This window comes from Galeopterus variegatus, unplaced genomic scaffold (genome assembly GCF_000696425.1).
Source record: "Galeopterus variegatus unplaced genomic scaffold, G_variegatus-3.0.2 Scaffold5661, whole genome shotgun sequence".
NCBI classification, from domain to species: domain Eukaryota; kingdom Metazoa; phylum Chordata; class Mammalia; order Dermoptera; family Cynocephalidae; genus Galeopterus; species Galeopterus variegatus.
The window spans coordinates 135,372-161,114 of NW_007731772.1; the positions used below are offsets into that span (position 1 = coordinate 135,372).

Below are 25,743 nucleotides of genomic sequence, written 5' to 3' on the forward strand. Positions count from 1 at the left end.
AAAAAAAAAAAAAAAAGGAAAAAAAAAAAAAAAAAAAAAAAAAAATTACACTGGCAAAGCATGTTCATTTCAGAATAATAAGATTTAGCTAACAAAAAGAAATTCTAAAACATCATCTTGTACAATACTACAATGGTGAATACACATCATTACACATTTGTCCAAATCCATAAAATGTGCAACACCAAGAGTGAAACCTAATGTAAACCATGGTCCTTGAGTGATAATGATGTGTTAATGTAGGTTCATCAATTATAACACAAGTACCACTCTGCTGGGGGACGCTGATAACAGAGGAAAGTGATGCATGTGTGGGGGTACGGAGTATATGGGAACTCTCTATACTTTCTGCTCAAGTTTGCTATGAACCTAAAATTGCTCTAAAAAATACTATTAAAACACACACACACACACACACAATCTATTTGCAGAAATTGACAAATTGACCCAAAAAATCATATGGAAATTCAAGGGACCCTCAAGAGCCAAAACAATCTTGCAAAAGAACACACACACACACACACACACACACACAATCTATTTGCAGAAATTGACAAATTGACCCAAAAAATCATATGGAAATTCAAGGGACCCTCAAGAGCCAAAACAATCTTGCAAAAGAACAAAATTGGAGGACTTACACTTTCCAATTTCAAAAGGTACAGTAATCAACACAGCATGGTACTAGCATAGGATAGCTGTATATATCTAGAAATAAATTCTTACATATACAGTCAATTGATTTTCAACAATGGCAAGACGACAATTCAATGGAGAAGGAACAGACTTTTCAGCTAGGATAACTGGATATCCACATGCAAAAGAACCAAGTTGGACTCCTACCTCACACCATACACACAGATTAACTACAACTGGATCACAGTCCTAAATCTAGGAGGTAATACCATAAAACTCTTAGAAGAAAATATAGAAGTAAATTTTTGTGGCCTGGGGTTAGGCAAAACCTTCTTAGGACACAAAAAGCACACACGACAAAAGAAAAAATAGATAAATCGAACTTCATCAAAATTAAAAACTTTTGGGCCGGCCCGTGACTCACTTGGGAGAGTGTGGTGTTGATAACACCAAGGCCATGGGTTCGAATCCCTATATAGGGATGGCCGGTTAGCTCACTTGGGAGAGCATAGTGCTGACAACACCAAGTCAAGGGTTAAGATCCCCTTACCAGACATCTTTGAAAAAAAAAATTAAAAACTTTTATCAAAACCACAATGATATACCCTCACAGCTGTGAAGATGGCTATTATCAAAAAGACAAAAGATGGGCCGGCCCGGTGGCACACTGCTACAGTGCGCCGCTTGGGAGTGCGGCGGCGCTCCCGCTGAGGGTTCGGATGCCACATACAGACCGGCCGCTCACTGGCTGAGTGAGGTGCGGGCGCAACACCGAGGGTTGCGATCCGTTGCCGGTCACGAAAAAAGACAAAAAGGAAAAAAAAAAAAAAAAGACAAAAGATAACAAGTGTTGGTGAGGATGTGGAGAAAAAGGAACCCTTGTATACTGTTAGTGTGAATGTAAATTAGTACTGCCATAATGGAAAACAGTATGTGGGTTCCTCAAAAAATTTAAAACAGAACTATCTTGTGATCCAGCAATCCCACTTCTGGACATACATCCAAAAGAAATGAAATCAGTATCTGAAAGAGATCTCTGCACTCCCATGTTCAATGCAGTATTATTCATGAGAGCCAAGACATAAAAATAACTAAGTGCCCTTTGATGAATGGATTAAAAAAATGTAGTATAGACACAGACACACACACACACAGGAATATTATTCAGCCATAAAAAAAGAAGGAAATCCTGCCTCTTGGGACAACATGAATGAACTTGGAGAACAATACATTAAGTAAAATAAGCCAGATACAAAAAGACAACTACTACATGATCTCACTTATATGTGGAATGTAAAAAGGTCTAACTCATAAAAACAGAGAGTAGAACAGTGGCTACCAGGGCTGGGGATGGGGGAAATGGGGAGATGTTGGTTAATGAGTATAAAGTTTCAGATAGGCAGGATGAATAAGTTCTGGAGAGCTAATGTACAGCTTGGTGATTATAATTCATAATACTCTACTGCACACTTGAAATGTGCTAAGTAGATCTTAAATATTCTCATCACACACACAAAAATAATAACTATGTGAGGTGATGGATATGTTAATTAGCTTGATGGTGGTAATCTTTTCACAATGTATGTGTGTGTGTGTATATATATATATATATATATCAAAACATCATGTCGTACACCATAAATACATACAATTTTTATTTATCTATTATATCTCAATAAAGCTAGAGGGAAAAAAATTAGAACTTTTGTTCTTCTGGGCCGGCCCATGGCTCACTTGGGAGAGTGTGGTGCTGATGACACCAAGGCCACGGGTTCAGATCCCTATATAGGGATGGCCGGTTAGCTCACTTGGGAGAGTGTGGTGCTGACAACACCAAGTCAAGGGTTAAGATCCCCTTACTGATCATCTTTAAAAAAAAAAAAAGACAGGGCCGGCCCGTGGCTCACTCGGGAGAGTATGGTGCTGATAACACACCAAGGCCACAGGTTCGGATCCTATATAGGGATGGCCGGTTAGCTCACTGGGTGAGCACGGTGCTGACAACACCAAGTCAAGGGTTAAGATCCCCTTACCGGTCATCTTTAAAAAAAAAAAAAAAAAAAAAGACAATATCATATAATTCCATTTATATGAAACGTCCAAAATAGGCAAATCTATAGACAGAAAGAAAATAGGTTAATGTCATGGTTGCCTAGGGCTAGGGATGGGGGCAGGAAGTGAGGGGTGGGAGGGGGATGGAAATGAGAAGTGACTGCTAATAGGTACAGGGATTCTTTCTGGAGTGATGAAAATGTTCTAAAATTGTGGTGATGGTTAGTTGCACGACTCTGTGATATAATAAACTGTACTGAATTTGCACTGAAATGTTTAAATTAAATGGGTGAATCATATGGTATGTGAATTACACCTCAATAAAGCTATCCTACTAAAAAAAATAATAATCTAACACCTTAATAAATCTTCTTCGACTTTTTCCATGCTTTTTTTTAAATAAAATTAAATCCCACTATATATGTTATTTTATAATTTGTTTTTACATAACAAAGCAAATATCTTAAAACTTTTGCAGAGGTCATTTTAATGGCTAGCGTAATCTATTGCATAGATGTAATGCTTCAGTTGAATATTTCAATTATTTCCAATTTCTCACTAATATAAACCCATTATTAGTTAAATCTTGGCAAAAATTCTTAATTATTTCCTGAGGATAATCTTATTAGTGGAACTGGTTATTCCACTGGGGCAAAATTATAAACATTTTTAAAGTATATTGACAGATTACTTTTCACAAGGTAATACAAATATATAGCCTATCAGTGGTGTGGTCTTATACGTGTAAGTACCTACCCCTCATAATACAGAAAATTGTTTTTTATCTTTTGAAATTCAAAGGCTGGCCAGTTAGCTCAGTTGGTTAGATTACGGCCTTGTAACACAAAGATCAACGGTTCAGTTCCTTGTACCAGCCAGCCGCCAAAAAAAAAAAAAAAAATTCAGTAGAAAACTGTTTCTAATATGCATTTTTTATACATAAGTTACAATAATTTTTTCTACATTTGTAAAATACCTATTTTTTACTGGAGGGTTAATGCTTTTCTCATTGGTTCATAACAGCCCTTCATCATATACTGCAAATACCGTCCCCAGATCTTCCTTGCCGTTTTAACTTTGTTAGGTTGTGTTGATAGACTAAAATTTTATATTTTAGTTCACCAAAGAACAGTCTTTTCCCTTATTGTTTGATTTACCTGTCTGCAAGTCTTTTCTCACCCAATTATTTTCTTCAATTACTTTTATTGTTTCATTTTTACATTTAATCTTTAATCTATCTAGAATTTTAGTGTAAGGAGAAGTATGCATCTATACATTTTTCTATGCAGTCAGCACTTAAGATGCACTTTTATGATATTCTGTATTCTTATATGGGCATGAACCTGATTCTAGACTTTGTTCCACTGGTCTTGCTATTCTTATGTTTTCAAATGTATGAGGGTACTTCTAAAAATTCATGGAAAATAGAATTGAAAGATAATACAAAGCTTTCCATGAACTTGTGGAAGTGCCCTCATATTCGTAACAGATTTTAATGTTCATCAGGATAAGTCCCTCATCTCCTTTTTAAAAATCCTCTTGGCTGTTTTCAGACATTAAATCTAGCAGATGAAGTTTAGCACTGTTTTGTCAAGATCAAAAAATAAATTTTAAAAAATTTCACTGAAATGTCCTAGAATCACATTAAACTTATACACTCGGTTCAGGAACTAAGTGCTTTTAGATAATCAGTAGAAACCTTCTCTGTACAATATTCATCACAGCACCAACTGAAGGAATGTCATGATTAATTAATAAATGAACGCTGGCCCTCACACAGGCTACATGAAGCTCTGCCATTCTTCCTTTCTCTCTTTGCTCTTGGCTCCCTCGCCAACTCATAACCTCATGGTGCACCCCAACAGTCCAGGAACCATCCCCTAAACCTGCTTCCCCTATAGCATGTTATATGCCTGACCTTTTCTGGCTGCTGCCTTCTTTCTCCCTACTCAAACCTGACAGCCCAATATCCTATAACAACGCGATCCCATCAAGTAATCAACTAGCTCCATGATGAAAAGCATGTAGCCATAAATGTGTTAGCGCCTCATTTTACAAAGAGAGATGAGGCAAAGTTTGTCCATCCATCTAGGAGGTTGTCCTGACTCTGGTTAACACCAACAGACAGCCAGAGGGGGTTCTGTAATGGAGCAGGGAGGCTGCATCAAGCCTCGACATGGTTGGGGAACCACTCATTAGCCTGAAGGTCATCAACCTCCCTTTCCTGACTCCATGCTCACCAAGGAAGCCAATGTGGCTCTCTTGATAACAAGAAATGATAGACCCCTGATAACAAGAAGAGAATATCCATGCAAGGGCTCCTTAAAAAATGTTAAATGCCATCATAAATTGTTAAACTGCCATTTCTGTGAGTTTATTCCTCTTCAGTCCTTTCCCCTCTCTGGTCAATAATAGGTCTTCTGACAGACAAGTTTCTAGACCTGCAAAGCTGAAAGCCAGACCACCTTTGACAGTGGTGACCTCTCATCTTACTAGGGGAGTCGGGCTATATCCCTTTTAATTATCACATGTAGCCCAATTTATAATAACTAATGTATTCCTGAAACATAAGAAATGTATAAAAGCCTTGGGCCGGCCCGTGGCTCACTCGGGAGAGTGCGGTGCTGATAACACCAAGGCCCCGGGTTCGGATCCCACATAGGGATGGCCAGTTCGCTCACTGGCTGAGCGTGGTGCTGACAACACCAAGTCAAGGGTTAAGATCCCCTTACCGGTCATCTTTAAAAAAAAAAAAAAAAGAAAGAAAGAAATGTATAAAAGCCTGACAGAACAGTTCTAACAGTGATATACTATGTACGCAAGGCTCAGTCTGTGATGCCCACAGCTCTTCTGAAAAAAGAGGCTGCAGGAATTCCTCAGCCAAAAGTTGTGATGGTTTGTGTCATCTGAGCCAGGCCACAGCTGATTAGATTAAGAATCTGCACTCTAGCCGGAGGCAACCTATACACTAGTCACAAGTACTTAAGGTCATGAGGTCATAAGGCCCAAGGGCCTACAATGGGCTTACTAAAAAAACATGGCCCCAAAAGGCTGCTCCCTGCGGGAGAGTAACCGCCTCAGTCAGATTCTCTCTTCTGGAGAGAAAGAAGCTGAGACAACTGTAAGCAGAAGCAAATGGAACTCAACGGAGTCAGAAGCCACGGCTGCCTGTCTCTGAAGGAACCATAGATCCCATTATGAGAATCGCTGTCTCTACCTTCTGACTGTTTGGGCTTGAACACCAGCTCAGCCACCTACTACTAGCTGGTTGACTTTGGGTAAATTATTTTATTTCTCTAAGCCTTGGTTTTTTCTTCTATAAATGAACATAATGGTAGGTATACATTATAGGATACTCACAGAATTGTTGTGAGAATTACATAAAGTAAAACATATAGAGTTTAGCAGAGTCCTTGGCCAGTAAGAACTCTCAGTGGATGAGCACAATTGTTCTCACTAGCTACTGGGCCAGGGGAGCTACTGCCTGGCTCTGAGGGATGACAAGCAATCTGCTCTTCCTTCCCGTGCTGACTTCCAGTAGACTCCCAGCTCCCGAGAGCCTGTGTGCTTTACGGCCTCCTCTGGCCTCCCTCACACACATGCTCAGGTGGGCAGTCATATTAGCATCTGTCCCTCACACCCCCACATTAGAGAGAGATTTAGGGAGAAGGCTAATGTATTTCAGAGCAGCATACCTGGAAAAACAAACACACTGGGGTATCGTCAATCCAAAGTTCAAAGTTACCAGGGAAAAGGGAAAAGGCAAATGCTGAAGTTGTTCCTGAACAGTTCTTGCAGTTCAGATACAGAAAATACTTACTAAATGCATCTACTGCCTTTGTCATATTGTTCTGGGCAGACCTGAGAAAATAAAATTTAAAAAACAAAAGTTTGTTCCCTTGAAACTTAAAAAGGAAACAAAAATACCATCACATTTTCACTTAAGTTTGTAAAAGCTCTGTCCTCTGCATGGTCTGGCAAACATTTCCAGTGACTGTCAATGCACCTCACTCCCGAGTGTCCCTTCACAGCCCACACATCCTTGGTTCAGAGAATGTGTTTAAAATGCCACCTGAGAGGGGCTGGCCCGGTGGCGCACTGCTACAGTGCGCCGCTTGGGAGCGCAGCAGCGCTCCCGCCGAGGGTTTGGATCCCACATACAGACCGGCCGCTCACTGGCTGAGCGAGGTGCAGGCGCAACACTGAGGGTTGCAATCCCGTTGCCGGCCCCGGTCCGGTGCGGGCGCGACACTGAGGGTTGTGATCCATTGCCGGTCACAAAAAAAGACAAAAAGGAAAAAAAATTAAAAAGTAAAATTAAAAAAAAAAAAAAATGCCACCTGAGCACATCTTTATTCCTAACAATGGGAGACAATTCTTTTATATTAAATTTATTGCACATACTCACACACATCTTTTTCAGAAATGATACTCAAGCCAGGACAAAAATACCCTCTATCCTGCTGCTTTCTGACTACAAATATAATCTGTGAGTACTTGATTTTCCACCACCCTACTATGTAATAAAAAGTAAGTTCCTTAGCACTGAAAGTCTTCAAAACCGTTACTACCCTCTGTTTGATATGGTTGGGATGCAGAATAATCTATTGGTTAAAAATATGGGCTTTTGGGCCGGCCCGGTGGCGCACTGGATAAGTGCGCCGCTTGGGAAGCACGGCAGCGGCGCTCCCGCCCGAGGGTTCGGATCCCACATGCAGACCAGTTCCCACTCACTGGCTGAGCGGGGCGCGGGGGCAGCGCCGAGGGTTGCGGTCCCGTTGCCGGTCCCTGGTCCGGTGCGGAGGCAACACTGAGGGTTGCGATCCATTGCCGGACACAGAAAAAGACAAAAAAAAAAAAAAAAAAAAATATGGGCTTTGGAGTCAGAGACCTGGCTTTGCCAATTATTAATCATGTGATTTTAGACAAGTGACTTTATTTCTATAAGTTTTATTTCCTCATTGGTAAAATAAGAACACTACCACTTACCTGTGGGAATTAAATGATATAGTATAATTTAAAATATAATTGTTAATAAGATCATGGTGAGAAAGTTTTTAAAAGATTACATTTCTCGGCCAGCCCCGTGGCTCACTCGGGAGAGTGCGGTGCTGATAACGCCAAGGCCACAGATTCGGATCCTATATAGGGATGGCCGGTGTGCTCACTGGCTGAGAATGGTGCTGACAACACCAAGTCAAGGGTTGAGATCCCCTTACCGCTCAAAAAAAAAAAAAGATTACATTTCTTACCCTACCAGCCAAGTCTACTTCTCTCATATCTTTAAATAATATTGCTTATAAAAATAAACCTAATGAAGATCCAGTTGACTTAACAAATAAATTACTGACACGAAAAAGGTAGTATGTTCTAACAGAAAAACTTTTTGCACACCATAAAACTCAGGCCTTCCATTGGTAGTACCCTCATCTCGTACTTGGATAGGATCCAATGTAGGATTCCAATATTTTACACTTCGGGCCCCAAGTAAGCAGGAACTGATTCATACTCTACAGACTATCAAAATAGTACAATCAACTCAGCTACAAATCACTTCCAATTAAATTCAGTGAGGTATTAAAGGAAGGCATTTTTAGTACAAGAATTCTAAAATAAGACAACCCCCAGTACCTCAGCTTTGTGTGGGTCAAAGTTTAACATTAGGTTAGATCATTACAGTCCTCTTTCAGACTTTCCAATGGCTTCCCATCTCACTCCAGAGTAAAAACCACAACTAGCTCACCTCTTTCAGGTCTTGACCTAAATGTTACCTTCTCAGCCTTCCCTAGCAATGCTGTCTATAACTGCAAACGCTCCACACTCAACCCATACTTCTGTACCCATTCCCTGCTTTATACTTGTCCTAGTTAAAATACTACATGGGGGTTGGCTAAAGTTCAGTTGGTTAGAGCATGGTGCTGATAAAATAGCAGATGGCTAAGGGGTACAAGGCTCCTTTTTGGGGTAACGAAAATGTACTAAAATTGGTTGTAATAATGAATACACAACTCCGTGAATACCATATACTAAAAAGCATTGAATTGTACTTTTAAATGGGTGGGTTGTATGGTCTATGAGTTATATCTCAATAAACCTGTTAAAAATCAAAACATGGGCCGGCCCGTGGCTCACTCAGGAGAGTGCGGTGCTGTTAACACCAAGGCCCCGGGTTCGGATCCCATATAGGGATGGCCGGTTCGCTCACTGGCTGAGCGTGGTGCTGACAACATCAAGCCAAGGGTTAAGATCCCCTTACCGGTCATCTTTTAAAAAAAAAAAAAAAATCAAAACACAATTTTCTTTCTTTTCTCTCTGTCTCCGGCTAAATTTTTTGTCCCTTTTTTTTTCTCTTTTTGGTAGCTGGCCAGTATGTCCCCCACTAGAAAGTGAGCTCCATGAATGCACAAACTTCTATTTGTTTTGTTCAACGCAGTGTCCTCCAAACAAAGCCTGGAATATCTGAGTCACTCAGATATAGGGGGAAGGAGAAAGGACAGAAAGAAAGGGAAGGGAGGGGAGGCAGGCAAGAAAGGAGGGATGAAGGCAGGGGGAGGGAGGGAGCACAGAGGCAACTGCTAATGCAGAATGCCTAGAGATTACCAGGCATTTCTACAGATCCTCAGAGATGTAAACTAAGCACTTGAGGTAAAAGACAGATATCGAGCTGCCTTTTTGCACCTTCAGATAATTTTCTGTGAGACCTTTAAGTGGGATCCTTTAAAATCAGGTCCTACTTATACCCTCAAATGGCTTCTAATCACACCAAGAATAAGATGCATATCCCTAATCTAACTCTGCCTACCGCAGACACTCCCACTTCCACTCCCTCATCCTTGCAAGCTGGGGGTCCACCTGTCCCCCATCTACTACCTGGCCTTGGCAATGACCATTCTCTGATCTTTACTCCTCACCAGGCAGGTCTCAGGGAGCCACCCGGCTCTCCAGCACCACCCCCTCTTTCACTGTCTCCCTAACACTTACTTTGATATTTTCTTACATGTGAATTGTCCACCACCCCCTCTAAAATTAAGTCCCCTGAGAACAGGGATTTAGCTGTCTTGTTCACTCCTATATCTCCCAGGTTTAGAAGAAGGCTGGCATATAACTCCAGGCTATATGTAGAACAAAGATACAGAGGCTCCAAGTTTGGGAGACAACTCAGGAAGGCAGAATGCTAAAAAGACTGAGCAGTATTTGTAAGAACTGCACAACTCATCACAGTTACATAATCCCTGTCTGTCTCCTCCACTCAGCAGCCAAGTTCCTTGAAAACAGGGGTGGCTTGTGTCTCTCTCCACAGCACCAACACCTAACATTTGCTGAATTAATGGATGTTTAATTTTTGTTGAATTTGTGGTATTCATCTTCACAGACAGACCTTTTCTCCAGTATCTACTGGTTTGTGTTAAAAAAAAATGTATATATGTAATACATACATATACAAACACACACACATATATACTTATATATCTAAACCAAAGTACCACCTTTCTTTTGCTTTAAACAAACAGTGCAAATTTTGAACACTTAATGATTTTATAACTGAAGAATTTTAGACCCTTTCTGGATTAAAAAGACAGTACAGAATGCTCAATGCAAAAGTTTTAACAACAGATAAAACGCTGTAAGGCAATCTTCATAAATTGTCAATTAACAATGCAAAACAAGGGTGGCAAAGATTCATTTCTCATTTCCCATTCCTCAATTCTACATGATACTGCAGAGAAATTGCCTGTGATGTTGTAAATAGTGTCACTTACAATTGCAATGCGCTCAGGTAATTCACAATTTTTACAAAAACATTGTGCTATATACTTGTTTTACAAAAACATAGGGCTACATACTACTTTGGGGAATACCACGTGCATAAGTTAGTGTAAGAGCCAGGTACCATGAGCAAGAGCCTGGTCACAACCAGGGCTCATCTGTGACAACTGGTGATGGCCCTGCCACTCACTCAGACCACAAGAATTGGAAAACTTTAGACCTGGACCACAGAAACAGTAACTGAGGGCAAAGACTATTTTCTATTTCACTTTATAAGCCCATATCCTTGCATATAAAAACACCCAGGGCATCTGCTGAACTGACTGAGGAAACTGAGGCCTAGAGACATTGACGGGACTACTGCTACTGTCTAGAGCCACACATGCGTCAGTGGCAAAGCTGGGAATATACTTAAATTCCCAGGATACCTTTCCACTACCTCTCTTCTTCTGTTGACCTTTTCTTTCTTCCTTCCTCACAGATTCCCCTTTATCTTCTTCCTTTTCTTATTTGCTTGAAAACTTTTCCCTCATGTCATGCCCCTGGTAACCTACACAAAGTATCAGATACCAGTTGGCTAAACAGGTTGGTAATCTCTAGACCAGATTACTCAAAATCTATTTTAATATAGAAAGGAATATTTCCAACTTCTTACTCGTTGACTTCCATGTCCTGATCATCAGAAGATTCATCTTCCCCCAGGACATTTTCAGAATCTGGTTTCCGAATGAGAAAGAACAGAACTGTCCCCACAAGGCTAATCACCGTCAGGGCAATAAACACTGTTCTTCGGTCACTCTCTAGGAGAGAAAAAAAAAAGAAAAAAGTAGATAGCATCTACCAAACAATTCCAAAATTAGTACTATGTCCAGGGTTGCTTATACCATCAAAACATTTCCTCATTAAATTTTTACTTTGGGCCGGCCCGCGGCTCACTCGGGAGAGTGCGGTGCTGAGAACACCAAGGCCACGGGTTCGGATCCCATATAGGGATGGCCGGTTTGCTCACTGGCTGAGCGTGGTGCTGACAACACCAAGTCAAGGGTTAAGATCCCCTTACCGGTCATCTTTTTTCCGAATGAGAAAGAACAGAACTGTCCCCACAAGGCTAATCACCGTCAGGGCAATAAACACTGTTCTTCGGTCACTCTCTAGGAGAGAAAAAAAAAAGAAAAAAGTAGATAGCATCTACCAAACAATTCCAAAATTAGTACTATGTCCAGGGTTGCTTATACCATCAAAACATTTCCTCATTAAATTTTTACTTTAATGCATCAGTAAAAACTTAGGGCGAGGAGATAAATAGAATACTTCCACCTTTGTCTTTCAGTTAGAAAATACTAATAAACCAAAAGAAAACAACACAAGAACTTAATAATATTCTTATCAAAGAAATGTACAGATAAAACAACTGAGCGTTCAAGTCTTCTGATGACAGACTACTGCACTCGCACACAGCAAAACCTTCTTTCATACCTTGAGATGCCTCCTGAAGCACAGTCATAAACCATAATCCTACTTTAGTAATATAATCCAAGTAAAAAGTTTAGTAAAAGGTAAAATTTGAGATTTGAAGTACCAAGGTTCATTAGGATAATGTTTGAATAAAGCAACAATGAGTATTTTTGTGGAAATGCTATTATGCTTTGAACATATCTGAATAAAGCAAAGTGAATAAAACAAACCTGATATTTGAGTTTTCCCTTGCCAGGCAAAATATATGTAGAGATTTCCAAAGAATAAGCTGGGGGAAAAAGAGGGAGGGAAGGATATCGGGAAATTATCTTAATATTTATGTTTTTTTTAAAAAAAGCAATTATTCCCATTATTTACTGAGAGAGAGAGAGCATGTGCACTACATAATTTTTAAAGTATCTACCTGCCGTAGGTCATTTAGAAGCATCAACTCCACCCTGACTTTCTGAAAAACTTAACTGACCCAGATGGAATTCAGACACCCTCCATGTGACAGCCGCCTGACTCAGAGCTGTCCCTCAAAGAAGACTTGACTCAAAAAAAAAAAAAGACCTGACTCACTTTGAAACACGTGATGTATTGGAACTCTGAAAGTAATTCCTTAGAAACAAACTTATGCTACTTCTAAAATCCTAAATTTTAAAAAACCTATAATTTCGTTATCTGCATCCTATCAGACACTTTATTCAGCATACTTTCCCAGGGAAGGAATCATTCACTTACACTGCTGTTTCTTAATATACAACCCCTTAAAACTAAACATTTGCACCTGTTAAGCCTTGTCAAGGCCAAAATTTGAGGCAAGATCCTTGAAGGTAAATCTTCAGATTCCTGAAATCCAGCAGTCATAAGCAGGATGATGACTGTTTTTGCTTTTCTCTTAGGAAATATATAATATGCTATATTGTTCGTTCTTGATATAATTAGTCTCACTTTTGAATTGTAGTATATTTGTTAACTGCTACCAGGTGGTGTAGCTCCATGTGAAGGATGTAGCCTTTGGAGTCCAGACAATGATGGTTTAAACTGGATAAGTTTTATTTTATTTTATTTTATTTTTTGTCTTTTTCGTGACGCGTAAGGGGAACGCAACCCCTTGGTGTGGTGTCGCCCACACCGCGCTCAACGCACCAGCCAGTCCTATATAGGATCCGAACCCCTGGTGGGAGCGTCGCTACGCTCCCAGTGCCGCACTCTCCCGAGTGCGCCACGGGCTCGGCCCTAAACTGGATAAGTTACTTAACGTTTAAGTCTCTCTGTTTTCTCATCTATACAATGGAGATAATATCTAATACCTTCTCATCTCATGAGATTGTGTGAGAATTATGTGAAATTAAGGACCCGACTTAAAAAAAAAAAACAATCATCTCCAAAACATAGCAGATGCTAAATATATGGAGATTAATATTTTGTATTTACTACTAAGAAGTTACAATGGGGTAGGCCCATTCATTTCAAGTAATTCTATAAAGTTTTAAATCTGTATCATATTCAGCTAGGAACTTAACTTAAATATCATGGAAAATCTGTATTTTCAACAAAACAGAGACTTAAAAACTAGGTGTTATCGAAAAAAAAAAAAAGATTAAATCAATCAAAGGAAAGATTGAGCTCCAAAAGCATTATTACCTAGACTGCAGGAGTGCCCAGAAAATTCCACTGTTTCTTCCAATAGTGTACTCATCTGAATTTATTGTCAGGCAGTTTCCTTGTGATGTCCAAAGTACTAAAATTCAAACCAGAAGTTTATCAAAAGAATGAAATCACTTAGCATTACATACTAAACACATAAATGATACCTTTAGAAAGGCCTCAGAAAAGAAAACAGATAAGATAAAAACCAAAATGCTCACCAGCAGCTGCAATTCCAATGAAAACAGAGGCTGTGTAGAAGGACCATGGGAAAGGCTGGATAAAAACGGCAATGTACATGCTAAAATATAACAGGTCAACGGATTACAGTCAAACAATACCTGAAATAGAATGCTAATCATGCCTTCTAGGAATCAGTTCTCAGGGTTCTCTTCTTTTAAAATTCAACCTGTAAAGGACCTCTCTAGTTTTGAAAAAAGGGACATATGTGACCTATTCATTTCTTAATTCACAATTTCAAATTTGTAACATCAGACGTTTTATGGGTTTGAAATGGCCTTTGCCAAAAGCTTAGCACATGATGGAACTGTAGCTCCAGAGCCCAACAAAATGTTTAGTTCATTTTACTGGAATCCTGGTTAGTCAACTTGTTAGAAAATACAATTATTTCATGGGATGTTCTTTTCAACCCTCATGGAAAAGGATTTTTTGATACTATGTTTATTAATAGTAAAACAAAAGTAGATATACATACATTCCATCACATTAGAACAATATGGTATATCCCTTAGCAACAGGTAGAGGCCTAAATCCCTAAAACACCACTTATATTTTATTCAATCTAAGTCTGCAAGTTCTTGTTCAAAGTTTACTGTGTGCTTGAAAGATGCTGAAAGTGTTCTAATAAAATGAGCAAAAGAAGATTACACTACTCACCTGTAAAATAAACCACTGGCAAACATAGCGAGTTGAGGTCCTATAATGGCAACCACCGATGGTGTAATTAAATTTGAAGCAGAGAAAACTCCATAAATAATTGCCATGCTACATTCATAACACACCAAAGGGAAAAAAAAAACAAAACTCTTAAGCACTGTCTCAAAACCTCACTTCTTAAAGTCTAGTTTGAGTCTACAGATTTTGCAATAAACATTCATATTCTTTAGTCAGAATTTATAGTAATTATATTAAGTTGTATCATTAAATTAAAATATTTCATATGAATACCATACAAAAGCTTTCATTTGTACAAAATATTAAAGTCCCATCAAATGTTTCCTTGAGTCAGTTTGCCTAAGACAACATGTTTTTAATGTACAGTGGACCATGCACAACATGGGTTTGAACTGCACAAGTCCACTTATATGCGGGTTCTACATCCACAGATGAAAGACACAACATTCACGGATGTGGAACCCAAGTAAGGGAAGGCTGATTTTTCTTATGTGTAGGTTCCACCCGGCTAACTAAGTACTTAACTACTTAAGTTACTTAACTACTTAAGTAACAACACTGCGGGGAAAGTTATACATGGATTTTCTACTGCTTTGAGGGTCATCACCCTTAGCTACTGCATTGTTCAAGGATCAACTTTACTGCTAAATTATAATAACAGCTAACATATAACAGACACTGTGTCAAATACTTTATATATATTTTCCCTTTTAATCCTAACAGTTCTAGGAACAAGGTATTGTTATTATCCTCATTTTACAGAAAAGAAAGCTGAAATATAGTGGAATTAAGTAACTTGCTCGAAGTCTAGGTGGGTGAATGGCGAGCCAGGATCCCATCCCTGGCAATCTGATTCCAGAGGCCCTAGTCATCCAGTCTGCTCCACAAACTAAGCCTACAAATCCTGGCAACTGCGTGACATTTCTGTGCTATAAATAACAAGCAAAGAATTATAACTTGCTTAAACCAAAATTTATTTGACTCAGTGGTCTCACTAGAACATTATTCAGTTACTACTGACCCAGCCCTAGGACATATACCTTGTACAAAGTGTGACTAAAACCATTTGAGGGTCCTGAATTAATTACTAGTCACTATTTATAAATCCCAAGTAAGTAACTCTTTGGCTTCTATGAATGTCTCAAATATCAAATATGTTCTTTCATTTGTTCTTTCGAATACAAATTTGTTCTGTAGAAGACAAAGCAGTACAAAAAGCTGTGGTATAATTAATCACTTAGAAAAATAAAAATTACCCTCTCTTCTCAGGTATCATATACAAGGTTTAAGATAGGTGATAAAGAACCAAATAAGAAGAGTTGCAGGGGAGGAGGAGCATGACCTAATATCCTAACTACAGAGAAATTAAGAAACCTGTTTGTGTAGCTTGATTTAGCTATTCCACAATGTATACATATTTCAAAACATGGTGTAAGTGATAAATACATACAATTTTTATTTGCCAATTAAAAAATAAATTAGGGATGGCTGGTTAGCTCAGTTGGTTAGAGTGCAGCCTTATAACACCCAGGTCACAGATTCGGATCCCTGTACAGGCCAGACGCCAAAATAAAAATAAAAGAAAACCTGTGTGTATTTATATACATGTACGTGTTACATTCCTAGCTCCAATCATCACAAGGTACTAGTGACTCATGAAGGTCTTTTCATTTTCTTCATCTGTAGAATTGGGACTAACATCTCAACAAAAATCTAAAAGCTCCTGATGAAAGTACTAAATTGTACAGCCACCAGCAAAAAAAAAAAGGTAGTGGCTAGATGGTTAGCTCAGTTGGTTAGAGCCCTACAGTGTTACAACACCAAGGTAAGGGTCTGGATCCCCATATTAGCCAGCACCAAAAAAAAAAAAAAAGGTATTAATTGCTATGAAGTTACAAAAATGGGAAGACCAAATGTTCCAAGAATCACATAAACCATCTTCTGTTTAGGATTGGGAAAATGTAATCGTGACAACACTTGAGTGCTTATTAAATGTCATGCACTGTGCCAAGTGCTTCACGTATATCACTTGAGCAAGGAAACTGGCCTAAGATAAAGCCAAATTTGAAACCCAATGTCTAATTCCACAGGAAACCTAAACTCATCACCTTCGTTCTACTATGTTCTCCCAAATAGTCTAGATACCGAGAAGAAAAAGGCAATCACTACTAATTCAACCACAGTATTTTATTGCTGGTGATTCTGATGAGATTTAAGCAACTGCTATTTCATGTAAAGTTAAAGCAATCACATAGTACGATTACCTGGTATATCCACTGCCGTGAAAATCTGTGCTATTTAAGCTCCTGATGACAGTTTGCTGTGTGGAAAATAAAACTAATCAACAAAATCGTTTTGCGATCTCCCTCCCCTTTGGAAAGTCCGACTCCAAGTACTCAGAGAATAAAGTCAAAATTAACCATGGTTAATCCTTAATACTGAAAGTTTACTGTAAGAAAATAAAAAGACAACAGAACTGGAAAAGACAAACCAGTGACAGGGAAGGGGGGGCCACCAGCTATAACTATGCCTTGGGTTTTATTTCATTAACCCCCCAGTACTAAAGTAGATCTTAACACAGCCAAGAATTAAATAAGTCAACTTCCAAACACCAAATCAAATCGGAGAAATAAACAGCAATGTTTAAAACCCCATAAAGGAGGAACGTCTGACACACATAATCAAACCTAATCATAAAACGAGAAAGGCTAGGTAGGAAAATAAAAGGTACAATTTAAGCGTGCTATTAGATACAATTAACGTTTATTGTCATTTTGGGAACGCGCTATGACAGGCAGCACTTCAAAGGAGGGAGAACAGATTCCAACTCACCGCCACATTTCCACAAGTTTGAAAGGCAGTGAATATAAACATAAAAGCAACTCCTAAAATAATGATGTTGAACAGCTTTTTAGATTCCGGGGACATTCTGGCTCAGCTCTGCCGGAGGTCAGCAGCAGCCCAGGGCAGTCAGCTCTCCTGGGAGCGAGACACACTGACAATCCTGGGGAAAGAAATGAGACGCGACAGGCCGGGTCAGATCCGGGAGCAAGGCGGCCAGGCTCTCAACTTCCACTTCTCGGCTCGGAATCCTGGGCTCGGGGTGAAGTTCTCCCCACGGGCTAAGTCAGGACATTCCTAGGATACGACCCGAGCAGGGAAGAACCCGACACCCGAGGAAGATCCAGGTTGAGGGACCCGCGGGGGGATTAAGGGTCCAAGGGTGAGGAGCAGCTGCCGGCGCGGCCCCGCCCACCGGGCCCTGACTCACCGCCAGTCAGGGGACCGGGTCACGTTACCGCAGCCGCAGAGCCGGCCGCCCGGCCCGCCGGGAAATGTAGTCCTGGACGGCCCGGGACGCGCAGGCGCGGCGCGAGGGCTCCCCACCCCCCCTGGTGAGGGCGGCCGGCTGAGCACGCGGGGTCCAGGCGAAGGGGGTATGGGGAGCGGACTCCAGTGAAGAGCAGTTGGGAACTAAGAGAGGGCTCCTCGAGACGACGTAGTGGGTTCTGAGGAGGCCGGGGACACAGAAAGGAAAATGGGGGAGCAGTACCCCCCCTGAGGCGGGGCTGAGGAGAAAAGCTGAGGGGAACTGGGATACTGGCATGAAAAGAAGGCGGGGCCCAGGTGGGGAGCACCTCCTCTTCCTCCTGCCCGTGCGCTCTCGCCCAGCCTCGCAGGCGGAAAGGGCGTTTCGCGGGCTTTCCAACTGCCCACATATTCTGCTCCCCCTCCCGCCAGCAGTGACTCCGCGCTTTTCGGCCCGCCCGCCGGGATCTACGCAGGCGCACCAGGCAGGGGCGGGGCGCGCGGCAGCGAGGGTACGGTTCGGGACGCGGTGAGCCAATCAGAGGATTCATTTCCGGGTGGCGCGGGCGCCATTTTGTCGAGGCGGGATATAAACGAGCGTTGGGGCCGGCCGCCCGCCCAGTTGCTGCTCAGGTGCGCTCGTTGGTACTGTTTGTCTGCTGGCCTCTCCCACCCGGCCGTTCCCAGCGTTCCCACGCGGGAGGCAACTGCCAGAGAAGAGGTGCGGCGTCGCACTGCCCTGACCTGAGGAAGCCGGCGCCAACTCGCAGGGCCCGGGCCGCCTCTCAGAGCCATGAGCTACGGCCGTCCCCCTCCCGATGTGGAGGGTATGACCTCCCTCAAGGTGGACAACCTGACCTACCGCACCTCTCCCGACACGCTGAGGCGCGTCTTCGAGAAGTACGGGCGCGTCGGCGACGTGTACATCCCGCGGGACCGCTACACCAAGGAGTCCCGTGGCTTCGCTTTCGTGCGCTTCCATGACAAGCGCGACGCCGAGGACGCCATGGACGCCATGGACGGGGCCGTGCTGGACGGCCGCGAGCTGCGGGTGCAGATGGCGCGCTACGGCCGCCCCCCGGACTCGCACCATAGCCGCCGGGGCCCGCCACCCCGTAGGTACGGGGGCGGCGGCTGCGGACGCCGCAGCCGCAGGTAAACGGGGCGGTGGGCTTTCGGGAAGCCGCGGGAGGCGGGGCAGGAGGCCCGAGATATCTCACAAAGGTCCACGGGCGGAGCACGTGGTGCGGGGCGCGCTCGTCGCGCATCCGCGACCTTCGACCCTCGAACCACAGTGCGGGCTCGTCCCCCCTGTGACCTGGGCAGCTGCGGGGCCGGGGAGGTAGGGCGAAGACCCCGCCTCGCGACGAGCGAAATGGCGTCTGGCGGCGAGATAATGGCGGCCTGGGCGGGAGCGCGCGGGCGGGGCCGGTCGGCTGCCTTGAATTAACCCTGATGTGCTGCTTGTCCCGCCTGCAGCCCTAGGCGGCGTCGCCGCAGCCGATCCCGGAGTCGGAGCCGATCCAGGTCCCGCAGCCGATCTCGCTACAGCCGCTCGAAGTCTCGGTCCCGCACTCGCTCTCGCTCTCGGTCGACTTCCAAATCCAGATCTGCGCGAAGGTCCAAGTCCAAGTCCTCGTCGGTCTCCAGATCTCGTTCGCGATCCAGGTCCAGATCTAGGTCCAGGAGTCCTCCCCCCGTGTCCAAGAGGGAGTCCAAGTCCAGGTCGCGATCCAAGAGTCCCCCCAAGTCTCCTGAAGAGGAAGGAGCGGTGTCCTCTTAAGAAAATGGTAATGTCTATGGGGATCCGAGACACAATCCTAATTCATAATGGGGTTTGGAGTAGGTTTTTGAGCCGTATTGATATAAAAGTGACTCCAAATGCAAGGAGTACTGCTCTTGAGGTTACTCAGGTTTTGGGAGTGATACTGAAGTGAGGGGTCTGCAGAAAGGATGTGTATGAAACTTAGATGATAATGGCTGTTTCATAAACTGTTTGAGACCTATTAATGAAAATGACTATTTCTTGCTGTTTTTATCCAACGTCTGCATTTTCCCCCTTTAAAGCTGCGGTCTCCTGTTTGATAAAAGAATATTGGCCAGTATTGCAGATTTTAACTGATTTGGCTGATCCTCCAGGGACCAGTTTCTGTGGGCGTGTATTGGAGCAGGTTTGTCTTTAAATGTTAAAGATGCACTATCCTCTTAGAGAAAAACAATCAGTTCAACTATTGTTGTACTGACTGGGAGTTTATATTCTGATGGATGTGGCAAACGAATTGCAATAAAAAGCAATGAACTTTTGGAACCTCAAAAGAAAACTTACAGGTATTTGCACTGGGTGGGGAAAGGATAGTGTGTCTTTAACTCTCAAATTGTTTGGTCCTATTTTTTAAAAGGAAAGGGCCCTACATAGCTCAGATATTAAAGCACTAGTTATTCTCAATTGCCAAGTGTTTCACTTGAAAAGTTTATCTAAAATATAGACTAATTTTCTAATTTCAACTTTTTGTTTGATACAGACCCCCTTCTTTTTTTTTTTTTTTTTTTTTTTTTTTTTTTTTTTTTTTTTTTTTTTTTTTTCCCGAAATGTTTAGTACTTAATTTACTAAGTTAAAAAGTGGAAATGCCAGTTCACCTAAAATTTTTCAGTGCTTTAAGGTAGCACTTTCTTCAGGTTGTCACTATCCCTATCTCCTTCTCAATCTGTTTTATGCCCTATTTTAGTAACTAAGGAACAACCTTACTTTTTTTTTACCTTGGTTATTTGGCCAAGAACACAAGTTCGAACTCATAAATGCTGATGGTAGCCTTTGTGATAATTTCCTAATTGGGCCTTTAAAAAAATAGTGGCTGGGTGGAACCTTACTGTAACCTACTCGTTTCACCAGAGCCTTAGTACATGCCTGAAACTGAAACCAGATGCACCCTTGGTATCTTCATAGTAATGGAAGGAAGGTAAACTGAACTTATTTCTTTTTAAACCTAGATGTATCAGCAAGCAACGTAATGGAGGACTTGGGGGAAAAGGACCACATACTCAGTCCGTGGAAGAATCTTTGGAACAAGCAACTGGCTATTGAAAAGGTTATTTTGTAACATTTGTCTAACTTTTTACTTGTTTTAAGCTTTGCCTCAGGTGGCAAGCTTCATTTTATGTGCCATTTTGTTGCTGTTATTCAAATTTCTTGTAATTTAGTGAGGTGAACGACTTCAGATTTCATTATTGGATTGGATGTTTGAGGTAAAATTTCATTTTTGTTTATATAGTGCTGACTTTTTTTGTTTGAAATTAAACAGATTGGTAACCTAATTTGTGGCCTCCTGATTTTTAAGGAAACGTGTGCAGCCATTACATACAGCCTAAAGCTGTCAAGAGATTGACTCAACATTGCCTTCATTCCTTAAAATTAAAAACCTACAAAAGTTGGTGTAAATTTGTATATGTTATTTACCTTCAGGTCTAAAATGGTAATTTGAACCCAAATTTGTATAAAGACTTTTCAGGTGAAAAGACTTGATTTTTTTGAAAGGATTGTTTACCAAACACAATTCTAATCTCTTCTCTTATGTATTTTTGTGCACTAGGCGCAGTTGTGTAGCAGTTGAGTAATGCTGGTTAGCTGTTAAGGTGGCGTGTTGCAGTGCAGAGTGCTTGGCTGTTTCCTGTTTTCTCCTGATTGCTCCTGTGTAAAGATGCCTTGTCGTGCAGAAACAAATGGCTGTCCAGTTTATTAAAATGCCTGACAACTGCACTTCCAGTCACCCGGGCCTTGCATATAAATAACGGAGCATACAGTGAGCACATCTAGCTGGTGATAAATACACCTTTTTTCCCCCTCCCCCCAAAAATGGTAAATCTGATCATATCTTCATGTATGAACTTAAAATATGGAAAATGTTAAGGAAGCAAATGGTTTGTAACTTTGTAAGTACTTAAAACATGGTGTATCTTTGCTTATGAATATTCTGTACTATAACCATTGTTTCTGTAGTTTAATTAAAATGTTTTTTTGGTGTTAGCTCTTCTCAGAATATGTCTTGGTCATTTTTTTCCCATTTATTTAAAAAGACCTATGCAATTATCTTGTGAATATTACTGTATAGTGTGAAAGTGAAATGTTTAGTACTTAATTTACTAAGTTAAAAAGTGGAAATGCCAGTTCACCTAAAATTTTTCAGTGCTTTAAGGTAGCACTTTCTTCAGGTTGTCACTATCCCTATCTCCTTCTCAATCTGTTTTATGCCCTATTTTAGTAACTAAGGAACAACCCAAGTCCTTTTTTCCATAGATGTTTTAATTTTTCTTTTCATTGTTGTTACCCATGAGTGTTGTCTAGGTGACACATGACAATCTAAGGCCAGCAGACTTGTGCATCTTCAAGCCCACTGCATTTTCTCTCAAGGTGAAGTGATCGGATCTTAGTTTACATGGCGGTTTGCTAATCGGCATTGACATTGTCCCAGAAAGGCTTGTAGGTATAATTCAGAAATTGTTTTTTGCAAAGGAGATGACCAGCATTTCAACAGTGTGTCTTCCTGGAAGGGCAGATTCTGCTATATCTTCCTTGTCTGCATCAAAAGACTCCAGAGGAATATGGACACATTTCAGATCCCACTTGTAGAGCAAAGCTTCAAGTGACCAGTCAGCACTGAAAAAAAAATAAATTTTTTTTTTTCCAAAAAAAAAATCCTGCCTTTTCTGTTTTGCTTCAGATAATATTTTATCTTTAAGCATTAGGGTGGGTAGTAAGGCTCAAGTTGCCTATTTAATAAAATTGAGAGTAAACCAGGATTATTCACACTTACCTTCTAACCTGATAAGTACACCACAATTGGACATTGGGGTTCTTCTCCATCAAAAAGTATACTGTAGTTAAAATATCTTCAAAATCTGAGAAGAAAGGACTTCTTAATAGATTCCACTACTGTGCATCTCTGGCCAAATTTACTGTTGAGTAAAAAAGTTTACCTTCTGGTTCAAAGAATACATCAGATGCAAGAATAATATCTTGTGGTGGTAGTGCCAGAAGATCCCGAGATATGTGACCCCATGTTAGGCCTACAACATGTACCTGTGGCAGGTTATTTATTTGGCAGCTTTGTCGGCAAATTTCTAGACAGTGAGGCAGTTCTGAGCTGTCTGACAGTATTACTTTGGCACCACATTTTGCAGCCAAAATTCCTGGAAGGCTCACTCCAGCTCCAATCTAGTAACAAAAGTTTAAAAGATGACATTTCAAAATTGTGCTCAGAGGTCAAGGGCTCAGATCCCTGTACTGGCCAGCCACAAGAAAAACTGGAACTGCATCAGATAATTTCACATTCGTTGGATTTTTAACAAGTACAGAGTCAATTTTTAAGCACCTCCGTGGGTTTGTCATGTCTATAACACGTACCATAATTAACATCTGTATAAGGAGCTTAGGCTTTGAAGTTGTTACAAGTTAATTCCTGTGGTTCCTCTAATTACTGGGTAAAAGAGTAAGAACAAATTATACAGTTTTACTTCCATATCAATATTAAAGGGCCTTATACTTTGCAACTGACAAATGTATTGCTTCCAAATTCAGTACTGTATCTCAAGCAGTTTCATCATTTCATTGCTATGCACAAGGAAGTCGTTTAGAGACACATGGCTTCCATCTGTCATGACTCAATTTTCTTAACATGACCTGTAAGTAAAGGAACATCTAATTCTATAGGATGCCAGGTCTCAGTGTTGGAAGGATGACTTGCATGTACAGCCAGCTGTTCAGTTACCGTACCAATTTTATTACCTAACAGGTCTGCAACACATTTCCCAGCTGGGCCTTGAAAGTTTTTCAAGGTTTGATTTAGGATTTTTTTACTTTACAGTGGTGCAAAAGATACCCATTCAGTATAATCTACACTTCAGTACTGTATTCAATAAATTATGTTAGACATTCAACACTATTATAAAACAGGCTTTATGTTTTAAGCGTTCTGAGCAGGTTTAAGGTAGGCTAGGCTAAGCTACAATGTTTGGCAGGTTAGGTATATTAAATGCATTTTCCACTTAATTTCTTTCTTTTTTTTTTTTTAAGATGATCGGTAAGGGGATCTTTACCCTTGACTTGGTGGTGTCAGCACCACGATCTCCCAAGTGAGCCACGGGCTAGCCCATCCACTTAATATTTTCAACTTCTGATGGTTTATTGGGATGTAACCCTATCATATGTTGAGCATCTGTATTAGCATTTATATTGATTGAAATACAAGCTTCCTGTTTTCTAGCTTGAGGATGGACATAGAGATTCTGTTTTCTGAAGGTCTAACCACTTTGGGCCAGAAGTGTGTGAAATCCTACCCTTCATTTCATTTACACAGTTTTGCAAAAGTAAAGAGTTAGACAATTATGTTCTTAAACTTCTAATTTGTCTACTCAGCCTTTGGGTTTAAGCATAGTGTGAAAGTTTACTATCTCTGCAACCTTGATAAAATTTATTTTTCGAAGCCTTCAGCAGTCAACATTTCCAAAAATGAAAATGACTACGTTACAGTCTGAATGTGTCCACCCAAATTCTTATCTTGAAAACCTAATTCCCAATGTGATGTGGGGCCTTTGGGAGGCAATTAGATCATGAGGCCTCCCTCATGAATGAGATTAGTGCTCTTAAAAGAGGCCCTGGAGAGTTGCCTTCCTTCTTCCACCATTGAGAATACAGAAAGTGACAGAAAGACAATTCAGGCCCTCACCAGACACCAAATCTGCTGGTGTCTTGATCTTGCACTTCCCAGCTTCCAGAACTGTGAGAAATATCTGCTATTTACAACCCACCCTTTATGGTATTTTGTTATAGCAGCCTGAATGTGAAAAGCACTGCAAAGTGTTACAGTAGAGCCTGGATGACCCTGTCGGGACACCAAGAAAAATGGCTTCCCAAACTAATGCCAAGAAAATCAATGGAGTTCATTTAGAGTAGGGGCCAGCAAATTGTAAAACATCAGACAGTAAATATTTTAGGCTTTGTAGGCCGACTATGGTCTCTGTCACATTTTTTTTTCTTTAAACAACACTTCTAAAAAGTAAAAAACATGGGCTGGCCAGTTAGGTCAGTTGGTTAGATAACACCAAGGTCAAGGGTTCAGGTCCCTGTACAGGCCAGCAGCCAAAAAAAAAAAGCAAAAAGCTTTCTTAGTTCACAGACCTTACAAGCTAGCCAAACCACCCAATTCAAAAATATTTAACAAAAGCTAATAATGAGCATGTAGATTTAAATCTGAACATAACCCAGGGCTTTGGAAACTTCAGGGGCACATGTACCTCTAAGACAGCCTTGCCTGGAAGAGATCTTCTGTGAAACCACAGGTACTGGGCCAGGACCACAGCACAGGGCCAAACGTACATCCCATATTGGAGGTGCAGGACCTGAAAAGAATTTTTTTGTATGCCGTAAGTAACTTATCTGCTGTAAGATGGAATATTTATTTATACAGCAATTATTGTGTCAGGCACTGGCATCCAACACAAAAATGACAGTCCTGCTCTTCAGTTCACAACCTGTGGGATATAAAACTACAATGCCACATGATAAGCACTCTTCACAGCACTCATTCAACAAGTAATTATCTGGCGCCTGAGTATCAGAGACCATTTTTATACTTGTAATGTAGCTCTCATTCATGAAGCACATATCCTACTGGAGAAAGGCAATAAAAGGAAGCAAATATTTTGGTTAATGATAAATGCCACAAACAGTAAAACAGGCTAATGTTATAGTTGTCCATGCCCCCATTACACTCTAAAGTGGCTGCTCTAGATAGGAAGAGGACGATTCGGATAAAGACCTTGAAGCAGGAACCGAAAGGTCTCAGTGGCTGGACCAAGCAGCCATAGCGAGATAGACATGGCAGCCAGAGGCATGTTTCTGCTGTGCAGCTAGAGGTCAGAGGTAAGGGAGGGACCAGACCTGTGGAGTCGTGGCCAGAGGA

General features: G+C 41.2%; 3 protein-coding genes across 6 annotated transcripts in view; 1 reads left to right on the top strand and 2 right to left on the bottom strand.

Moving 5' to 3' along the window:
• The window catches only part of MFSD11 (major facilitator superfamily domain containing 11), a 33,116-nt gene extending 15,374 nt beyond the window's left edge, over window positions 1-17,742 (bottom strand). The window contains exons 1-8 of the mRNA XM_008589804.1: window positions 17,311-17,742; window positions 16,743-16,798; window positions 14,461-14,568; window positions 13,785-13,864; window positions 13,561-13,657; window positions 12,141-12,199; window positions 11,111-11,255; window positions 6,509-6,549 (exon numbers count right to left, since the gene is read on the bottom strand). Coding sequence (XP_008588026.1) covers window positions 6,509-6,549; window positions 11,111-11,255; window positions 12,141-12,199; window positions 13,561-13,657; window positions 13,785-13,864; window positions 14,461-14,568; window positions 16,743-16,798; window positions 17,311-17,406 — 682 coding nt within the window. The 5' untranslated portion in view covers window positions 17,407-17,742. The remainder of the gene's footprint in view (window positions 1-6,508; window positions 6,550-11,110; window positions 11,256-12,140; window positions 12,200-13,560; window positions 13,658-13,784; window positions 13,865-14,460; window positions 14,569-16,742; window positions 16,799-17,310) is intronic.
• A 587-nt stretch (window positions 17,743-18,329) lies between these two features.
• On the top strand, window positions 18,330-21,809 carry SRSF2 (serine/arginine-rich splicing factor 2). Of its 4 annotated transcripts, XR_551777.1 has the most exons (5): window positions 18,411-18,942; window positions 19,267-19,577; window positions 19,855-19,958; window positions 20,777-20,874; window positions 21,376-21,809. XR_551777.1 is itself a non-coding variant. In XM_008589805.1 (3 exons), the coding sequence occupies exons 1-2, from the start codon at window positions 18,581-18,583 to the stop codon at window positions 19,568-19,570; spliced, it is 666 nt and encodes a 221-aa protein (XP_008588027.1). In that variant the 5' UTR covers window positions 18,330-18,580; the 3' UTR covers window positions 19,571-19,577; window positions 20,777-21,809. The 4 variants fall into 4 exon arrangements, 2 of the variants coding, with proteins under 2 accessions (XP_008588027.1, XP_008588028.1); XR_551776.1 differs by lacking the exon at window positions 19,855-19,958 and having other exon boundaries at window positions 18,367-18,942; XM_008589805.1 differs by lacking the exon at window positions 19,855-19,958 and having other exon boundaries at window positions 18,330-18,942; window positions 20,777-21,809.
• A 258-nt stretch (window positions 21,810-22,067) lies between these two features.
• LOC103605222 (methyltransferase-like protein 23) lies at window positions 22,068-25,177 on the bottom strand. The gene is made up of 4 exons (XM_008589807.1): window positions 25,076-25,177; window positions 22,760-22,997; window positions 22,597-22,681; window positions 22,068-22,439 (listed from the first exon to the last, which is right to left on the bottom strand). The coding sequence occupies exons 1-4, from the start codon at window positions 25,157-25,159 to the stop codon at window positions 22,274-22,276; spliced, it is 573 nt and encodes a 190-aa protein (XP_008588029.1). The 5' UTR covers window positions 25,160-25,177; the 3' UTR covers window positions 22,068-22,273.
• Window positions 25,178-25,743: the final 566 nt, after the last annotated feature.